The 9,705-nt window shown below is 40.4% G+C and overlaps 1 protein-coding gene across 1 annotated transcript in view; it reads right to left on the bottom strand.

The window, feature by feature from the left end:
• Positions 1-4,275: 4,275 nt before the first annotated feature.
• Positions 4,276-9,705, bottom strand: part of KIF26B (kinesin family member 26B) — a 290,280-nt gene continuing 284,850 nt past the window's right edge. Inside the window, exons 13-15 of the mRNA XM_054397640.1 lie at positions 7,616-7,818; positions 5,851-6,001; positions 4,276-4,424 (exon numbers count right to left, since the gene is read on the bottom strand). Of these exons, the coding sequence (XP_054253615.1) occupies positions 4,276-4,424; positions 5,851-6,001; positions 7,616-7,818 (503 nt within the window). The remainder of the gene's footprint in view (positions 4,425-5,850; positions 6,002-7,615; positions 7,819-9,705) is intronic.

Genomic DNA, 9,705 nt, shown 5'->3' with positions numbered 1-9,705 from the left:
GTACATTATCTGCTGCTGTCACTTAGCTTGCTTCATGTCAGCGGATCATGCTGTTGCTCTTTACCAGCTATTATTACTACATGGAGCTACAGGTTTCAGAAGTTATGTTGTATGGCAGCAGCAGTCTTCCAAGACTGGATCAAAGCCAGCAGATATTGAACAATATCCCTGTGAGTGGCCCTCATGCAAAAAAGAGGGTATCAAACAGGAAAGAGGAGCATATTCTTCAACTAGGTAACTAGCAGCATGGCAAATGCCCAAAGAAATGGCAGGTGGATGTACTTTGCTTTTCTTCTCAACTGCTATAACTCTCCTGACTCTTAATGCTGTTGTGCCTCAGGTGAGATGAGAACAGGCCTGGCGAAGACCTAAGACAGGAGGTCATGAGCATTGGTTCGCTTCCACCTTTCTGTAAAATAATACTTTGGACTTCTTAGATCACAATGAATTGACAGGGAATCGTTTTAAGGCAAATACAAGGCATGCACAGCAGAAGAGAAGACACATCATATGACAAATGCTCCATGAATTAGGACTCTCCCACACACCCTAGGATATGAAGTGACTCAGCATCCAGAGTTGGTGGGCGTGTGAACCAAGGCTTTCTGCTGGCTGCAGATCTTATGTGGACTACTAGGATGTTGGAATCCAGGTTGCCACCAAACTTTCCATTCTGATGTTTCACTTGAATTTGTGGCAATAAAGCAAGATATACTCCTTGTATAAATAAAGCTCACATATGCCAAGATGAGCCCAGATTGTCCCCACAGCTACCTATGCCTGAGCACAGCAGTAGGAATGCAGAGCAGTGGGGGTATTCTTCAGCCATTATACAACCCAATGATGAAGAACTGTGATCTCCTGATACACAGGTAAAAGAAGAATTAATCTTCACACCAAATTATGTTTACATTGCTGTCTCCTACTAATGCTGTCCCAGGGAAATAAGATTGATTTCTGAATGTGCAGATGCTTAAGCATTACATTCATGTTGTGCTTATGTGGTTTGGGCAACTTGATGCTTTTCAAAAACTCAGCATAAAACTAGTATTATGCTGGCAACCGCTTAAATGGGATTTCCTGGATGAATTGCAGAAGTGTATGGGTATTCTGAAAAATGGTGGCTACTGTAGACTGGGATCAATTTCATAAAAAGGTTCTGATGCTTTTAAATACCTGTTTTGCAAACACTTGAAGTATAATACTATTAATTCTGAAGTAAAATGCTATTTTCAACAAGAAACATTGCATAGATGTAAAATCTCCACAAATTTGTATGCATTAAGTCACAAAAATTCCTAAAAATATAGTAACAAATTCTGAAATGCACTGACTGAAAGTCAAAAAAGAGAAGATGAGTATGGATTTTAGGATATAATACTAATATATAATGAAAGAGATAATAAATACTCTAATTAAAGTTCTCAGAAATAATAATATTTACAAAGACTGTGATTCTGGTCAGTTAGTACATAATCTTTAGTGTCCCAAATCCACTCTTAGCATAATCCATTCAATTTCAGGAATTAGCTTTGGTTGATTGTGATAAGCAGGGCAAACTTCCACAGAAGTCCCAGACTATGTAAGAAGGCATCCCTTGTTAATAATGCATTCTGCACATGCACCATTTGCTAGGATTTCTATCAAGAGTATGTTTGCTTTTACTTGCTTTTACTGTCTCAGAGCAGGTCCTTAAGGAGCCCAACATGCCCATTTTGGGCTGCTTGTTTTCAGCAGAGAAAGGGCAAAGAGTCCCAATTACCCAGTGACTACCCTCCAAGAAAAACATTTTCAGCGATGCTTACGCTTAAAGAAGACAACATTTAATTTCATGTGCTCAACTTGGCAGGGGGCAGGGTGTGTGGGAGGGGGTCTGTCTTGAATATGGGGGCACGACCTGGGACACAAGCTTAGCATGGTGTCACAAGTGCAAGTGGTGCAGGCCTACCTAGGGCCACAGGCAAGCAAGAGATGGCAGTTGGCTCCGAATGTCCCTTGTCTCTGTGTATGTAGAGCTCCACAAGACTAAGCCAGAAAGGGAGATGCACTTCATGTCTCAAGGCTGATAGGTCTTCATCCAGCACAAAACTGCTGGGACCATTCCCATAGTTCTCTGGAGCTGTACTGAACTCAGGCGGCTCCACAGAGAAGAGACAGACTCAACAGAACCAATATGTAACAAATGTTACTGAAATCGTTACAAAGAGGGGGAAAATAGATAAATCCAATTGTCTGTTTTGTTTTTTTTTTTCAGAGTCTTTTTTTTTGCCTTTAGTGAGAACGGGAGAGATATCAGATCTACATCTTTAATACTTGGAATATGAGTTTCATGATAGGATAATGCTGTGAAATAGACTACAAAGACACTTTCATATAGGATCTTTTTCCCACCAAATAACCCTATAGAATGTAAGAAGTATCTTTACAAAATTGACAAGGCTAAAAGAATTAATAAGATTTGTTATTGCAAGTTTTAAAGTATTAAAATAAAAGGAAACTCTAGATATATATGTTATTTGTACTCCTTTTAAAAAAGCTTTTGTTTGGTTGTTTTTCTGTTTTGTTTTGTGTTTTTTCCAGCTAACCACTGCAAAATATGTCAGTATTTTTGAAAGGTTATTTTTTTTATTGGGACTTGCTGCTGGGGATGTTGTAAGATGACATTAATAAGAAGGTGCAGGTAAAAGAAGAGCTTCATTTAATTACAGAAAAAAACTGATGCTTATTGAATGTATGTTAACTGATGCTCTTATTGTTTCACAAGCACCAGGAGGGTAGCGCAAGTGTATGTAAGAGCAATTTTTGTGAATGGGCTTATTTCAATATAGAAGAAGAAACCTAAATCAACAAAAGAATTCTTCATGCTCATCCCTAATTAAAACATAGATTTCTCACATTTCTCTAAGAAACACAAAGGATGTTCCTTCCCACATAGTATTTTGTAGATAATGAGGCAAACAAGTAGAACTTTTGAATGTGCACTGAGATGCAGGTTGTTGTCCTTTTGATGTCAATGTGCATTTTGCCATGGCTTCAATACAGGATGGTTGATAGGGAAAATACCATAGTAAACATGTCTGAAGTGTTATATCCACTTGCTCATGCCTCCCATTTATTCCAGATGTGCTCAGATAAGCAGAGTCTGCACTTCTTAGTCTGTGGCTATGGACAGACTGGGTCAGCAACCAAAAGCTGCCCAAAAATGTTTTGCAGTGATATATGTCAAAAAGAGGTGAAACTAAATTTTATCACTCAGCCCCAAGAAAGGCAGAATAAATCACTCCTTTTTTGACTGATAAGCACAGGAGCCCTCAGCCTAAAGAGTAATTTTCCAGCAAGTTAATAGCACCACAAAAAGGAGTTAGGATAAAAACGCTTCTTCCATAACTCTAGCCAGCTGAAAGCTTAAAATACCTGAAAAAGAAAACAAGTTATGGGCGCTGGATTGCACGACAAAGATATTTACTTCATGGTATTGTCACATCTCCTCTCTCTCACACACTGCGGAACCTACAAGCTGGGAAAATTACTGTGTCCTCCAGCATACAAGGTAGTACAGAAGAATATATAAGTAAACCTTACTCACTGCTAGAAATACTTTTTGTGTCATCTGGGATAGTTGAGTTTCTCTTTGAGTGGCCTTACTCTGGTAATAAGAAAAGACAGTTAACATTTATACATCTGTTGTACTGATTAGGAAATATCTCTACAAACACAAGTTACTTAGAAACAGCAAGTCTGAAATAGGAGAAAACACCAAGAGAAAAACAAGCTGTAAATACATTTCAAAATGTGTTGTTGGTTTTTTTTTTTTCTTTTTCTTTTCTTGACTAGCACCATCTGTACACAATAAAGTATGAACATAAATGTTTGGATAATAAAGATTTGCAAGGCACTTAAACAGTTTTTCTGTATAGGTTTTCTTCTAATGAACCTCTCAATGGAAGTCCTGCAACCACCTTTCCTCCTCCCTCAGCTAATGCAGGGAAAGAAGTGTCTTCTGCCAGCAGTTCTTATTTACAGACATGTCTTTAAAGGTTCCTCAAAGTGCTGGTTTAGGCTAAGAGAATCAACAACCTTAGATCTTCATTTTTCATGCTTGTCCTGTCATGTTTTTTTAATACTACTCTTCTGTATAGCATAGCAAATCTCTCATACACACAGTTGAGACTTGACTCCAACATTCATCCTCATTCTGTTGTCTTTGGGATGCTATTCAAAAGGGAAAAGGAGGATGGCAGAGATGCACCTTGAAATTCTCTTGAGGTTCATACTTTATCGGCGTCTAGAGGTGATGTCAAAACAGGTGATCATCATGAGATGGGCCTTGCAGAAGTTGACACGGTTTTCCAAACGCTCAGTCACACATTCCAGTGCCTCCAGGTATTCCAAAGAATCCAGATCAAATACCTGCTCCATATCAACTGTGGAGAAGAAAATACGCAAATAGGAAAAGCAGAAAAACCCAGTGCTGGTTGTTGGGACAGACATTCAAGTAGTAAAACCCATCAGTACTGTATACAACATCATCTCTGGCTTGCTGTTGTCAGTGAAATTTGCCTTTACTGTTTAATGGCTATACAGACAGTAGTGTGGCTGGTTGAGAGTGAAAAATACTGTTAAGATTGCATTAGATGCTTTCTTGAGTGATATGCTCTGCCATCCACTCCAGGACTGCAGATGCCTTTTGCCACACTCCAACATCCTTGTGTCAAATGTTGAACTCCAAGCATATACTGATTCTTACACATTCTGCTGACCAGAAAGAGATTTAAATAGGTGCTCTAACTTGGAGTTAGAAACCAACTTCCAATTTCCTTGTTCCTTGCACCTCTCCTTATTCCATGTGATTCTCACTAGACTAGAGGGCAAGGGAAGGCGTACGCATCAGTCAGTCCAATGTAGGTGCCCATATGCTGCCATCTTTGAGGCTTTCTACATTTATCATAATCACAATCAGAAGCAAAGGCATCACACAGTAGGTGGACCACAAGTTATAACTGCTCCCTTTAAATCTGTCTTTTTTCCCTCTCTTCCTTAATAGCATTCCTGAAACATATTCTTGGTTGTTTTGACAGATATACTAATCTAGTGTTACAGCAGCTGTGAAAAAAATGCAGTTAGGATGCTTTAGGAGAATACACCAGCCAACCTCCTTTTGCCATCTGCAATTATTCTAAATAAATTTCAAAACTTTTTTTTCCAGAACTTATTTGCTTGCTAGTACTAAAATTTGTTGTACAATTACTGCAATACTCTTTATCTTTTTTTCCTTTGAGGTATTGAGGCCCTTCTCCATTTGAATGTGAATGCCCTTTAAGCTCTCTGAACTTTACACATCTATATTAAAAAAACCCAGGCTAAATTAATTTTCTTGTAAGCCCACTGGTGTCGAGGGACAAGTTTGCTCCAGAGTGTTATTTTGTGGTAGAAGAACAGATTTATAATATTGCTCATATGTCTGAGTGATCTGAGGCCAAAACAAAAATAGCTCATTTTCAGGAGCTGTGGACTGAAACACGTGAACGTTAATCTACCGATGGCAATATTCACCAGTACAGCACTGCACCATTTCAACATGCAGCTCTCAGGCACAAAGGATTGTTCAGCTCTACTGTCAACATTTAATAAGAATTACAGGGACCAGTTCTAGACATACAGTCAATCTAAAACTTACCCTTAGGTCACATGTTGGTTTGTTTTCATTAGTTCACACAGTAGCTCACATCTCATTCTTAGCAAACATATCTGCTCTCCTCTGTCACGTGTGTGTGTGTGTGCCATTCCCACCCCTCACCCACATAAATCAAAGGACACCTATGATTCCACACAATAAAACAATTTCCTTACATTCACTGAGCCATTTCTTGGGATCCAGCATCAGGTACTGTTTTGTCACCTCCAGTTCTCTCATTAGCCACTCATACTTGGCCTTGACCTCAGCAATTCTCTGCTGGCGATGCTCCAGGATTTTCAGCTTGGCATTGAAACATAGTACCTCCTGCCAGTCAGGAAAAAGGAATAGGGAAGGAATTAGGTGAAGATGAGAAGGAATACCCAGAACCATTCTGCCAAATGATCTTCCAATCATTAATACAGACCATGAGCCATTTAGTTTGGAAGTCTATGAATTACTGGATGAAATCATCCATCAGCTGTTTCATTTTTATTGCTTTTGTTTGGTTTTGATATTTTCCATCTGTGATCTTTGGAGACTTTGCAATGATCATTAATAATAAACCATAATAATTAATAATAGGCAGCATCCTGAAATCAGAATAATTGTAGCAAAGCATTTCTGGGTTTTGTCACCAGAATTCTGGCTAAGAAAAATCTAAGCTCTTGAGAGAAGGAAATCCATGGCTTGTTGTATTAAAATCCTAAATACAATTCCATGCTTGGTGTATAACAAATGCAATAGTCATATTATAAAATACGAGAACTGGTAGCAATATCAAATTTAAGACATCCTTAAATAAAGGAAATATGTCATAAGAAGCTCTGCTAATTCACAATCATTAATAAAGAAGCATGGGGCACAGTAACTGCACAGGGTGCAGTGTTGCCTGGAGACATCCAGCCTGACCCTGCATGACTTCTGAGGGGTGCCAACCATCAAGATGTGTATTAAAGGAGCCCATGGTGACTGCTTTGCTACCCTTGCTAGTGTGGGAACATTCCCAATGCCACAACTGTCCTACTTCAAGCCTTTGTTAAGATTTCAACACTATTCTGCCTTTTGCCCTGTAGCCAAGTATGATGAGTGGGGGAGATCTCACCTCAGCAAGTGACCTCTTTCTCCATACTAAATCATATCAGAGAACACCACCACAAACAACCTAACCAAGTGACAGAAGCTAGGAACAAAAGCTGTCTTAAAATGATAAAGTTTATATCCACAGTTGTTTTAAAACTGGTCCTATTACACCTCCTCAGATATTCTTCCCAGTCATACCTCCCTGATACATTTCACAGAATCACAGAATCAACCAAGTTGGAAGAGAACTCCAAGATCATCAAGTCTAACCAATCACCCAACCTTAACTAATCAACTAGACCATGGCACTAAGTGCCTCATCCAGTCTTTTTGTAAATACCTCCAGGGACCTCGACCCCACCACCTCCCTGGGCAGCCCATTCCAATGGCCAATCACTCTTTATGTGAAGAACTTTTTTTCTAAGATCAAGCCTAAACTTCCCCCTGCACAGCTTGAGACTGTGTCCTCTTGTTCTGTTGCTGGTTGCCTGGGAGACCTGAGGTTGGCAAGAACAACTTTGTTAGAGAAAAGACATTGCCTATCCTGAAAACAATGCCATTAAAGCACTTAAGGCACCCTTGCTGCCTTGAAAGACAGATGTGACAAGATGCTGGAGCACAGAAACCACCAAAACTATAAGCAAGGGGGGAAAATATTGCGAGATAACAGTATCTGTTAGCTGCTATGGAAAAAGTCATACCTTGAATCATAGCTACTCTTAAATGACATAATAGGTTTTGCTGCCTGTTAAAATAACCATATACAATATTGCACATTTCTGACTGCATAGTCTGAATGCCTTAGTTCCCCCTTTTACACCCTCCAGTAGGAGGGAGTCATTACATGATCGCACTCACCTTGCTATCCCCACCTCGTCGCCGTTGGAGCCTCTCCACATCATCTATCTCATAGACTTTGATCTCGAAGGGCTCCCCCAAGCCCCTTTGCCCACTTCGCAGGGGCCCATCTACCCAGCGGACCCCGGGGCTGTTGGCAGGCTTCCTTGCTGGGGAAGCTGTATCAAGTGATAAAGCTGGAATAAGCCTCCGTCTCTGTGAACCTGCAAATGCAGAAAGTGCCATTTCAAGTTAGACAGTTATTGCCTCTCTTTCCTGCTTCATCTACAGAGATGTCCAAAAACCATATATGTATTCAGTCTTCATACACACAGAAGAAAACGGAAGAAAAACCCAGGGAGGACATGGAAATTGAGTCAAGCTTCAGCTGCGGTGTGCTGTTGATCTTACAGGTCTCTTCCAACCTTGATGGATTCCATGATTCTGTGATTCTGTGGTTCACTCACCATGCGTCAGATCCTTGCATGTTCCTTGGTGCTTGACTTCAGGATTTGATTCCCAGAGGGCGTATGTACCCTGAACTTCCCAGAACTTGTGCCTGCTTCCATTGCTCAGTGTGTACAGGTGCACCAACAAAGGACCAGAGCAGAAGGCTGGAACTGGTCTAGCTTTGCTTTCCTGTCTCTTTAGTGGTACTGGCTCTTACAACCTAAGAAGAAGCATTAACCAGTCTCTGCACAGACCATCTCCACTGGAGGTGTGGTTTTGAGGTTTTTTTAAGTCATAGCCAAAAAGCACTTTGATACCCAAGTTCTTTTACTATGCTGGAGCTCAGTGCCAGTATACCACCACCTCACATAGTCTTTCACTTAACAGCACTGTAGGGTGGCTAGAGTGGTAAAAACACTAGAGAGGTCAAAACACCTGCAGTAAGTACACCCAAGCTTGATGGCTGTCACCAGAGTTGCATCAGCCTTGTCTGTTCAATTGACTATTCTTCTAAAACATTTTCCACTTACACACTTGCTGCAGCACTGTTGATGGGCAAGAACACAGCAAGAACAGGCTGGAAGAAGGGCTAGTCATTGTGTCTGTTTCAATACAATTGTTCATGCACACCCACTCTGCTTTATAATGCCAACAGAGCAGATTGGAGCACTGCAATAGCTGAAAATGTACCACAGTTGACAAAGCCTATGCTATATGCAAATATCTGCAGGTGAGTGGCCAAGGCAGGGCCTAAGGTAACGCAAGGGAGAAAAAGTACATTGTTGGCCTGGTGGCAGCAATAAAGAAGTTGAGCATGTGCGTTGTTGGGAAAAAGAATATACACACACTAAAATTTAAACCAACCTGTTACATTTCCTAGATTTGCTTAGTACAACCAGAGCAATGGCTGGGATATTGTGGGGTTTTTTTAAAGTTTAGTAGTTGACAACTCCTGTAGAGTCCCCTCTAGGAGATGGTAGGGACAGAAGGGATGGGAGAAACCAAAACAAAAGCTGGAGCCAGCAAGTTTGAATGGAACTATTAACTAACTATCTTGGCTGCAAGAATAAAACTGATGCCAGCAGGGAAGGAATGCAGAATGATCATGCAGATTTTATTAAAAAAAAAAAAAGAAAGAAAAGAAAAAAAGAAAAAGCATCTCTAGCACTACATTTATTGAAACTGGAATGTAAATAGCTTCAACATGTCTGCCAATTTGGTGTGTCAGTGGAAGGCCAAAAAAAAACCCTCAAAACCCCCAAAATAGTTACTGATTGCCGAGGTTTGGGATTTGGAAGTAAGAAAGTATTGTTCAGCTTCATTGGCTTCTGAGTGCAGCAGCCTGTGCTAGAAACCAGCAGCTCATAACCAGCAATTAGCCTGTAAGTGTCAGCTCTAACATGGATGAGAACAGTCTATCTTTGTGTCTATTGGGAAAGCTTAGTCTGCAGAGCTTTTATTTGGATGCATCTGAGATAACTCCATGCAAGAAAAGGAGAGCACAGCCAAGGCAAATAGATAGAGAGCTCTACAAGTCCCTTTATATCAAAATGGCCTGAGACCTGGACTGTCCATCCAGTGACAGCTATCAGAGTTGTATTTACTACTCAAACTGCAGTCCAGCAAAAAAAGCCAGTGCCAGAAGAAAATGAGGCCTTACA

The sequence above is a fragment of the Indicator indicator genome, chromosome 2 (genome assembly GCF_027791375.1).
Source record: "Indicator indicator isolate 239-I01 chromosome 2, UM_Iind_1.1, whole genome shotgun sequence".
Lineage (NCBI taxonomy): Eukaryota > Metazoa > Chordata > Aves > Piciformes > Indicatoridae > Indicator > Indicator indicator.
Note: the sequence above shows the minus strand (reverse complement) of the source record. Positions and strands in the feature narration are given on the sequence as shown.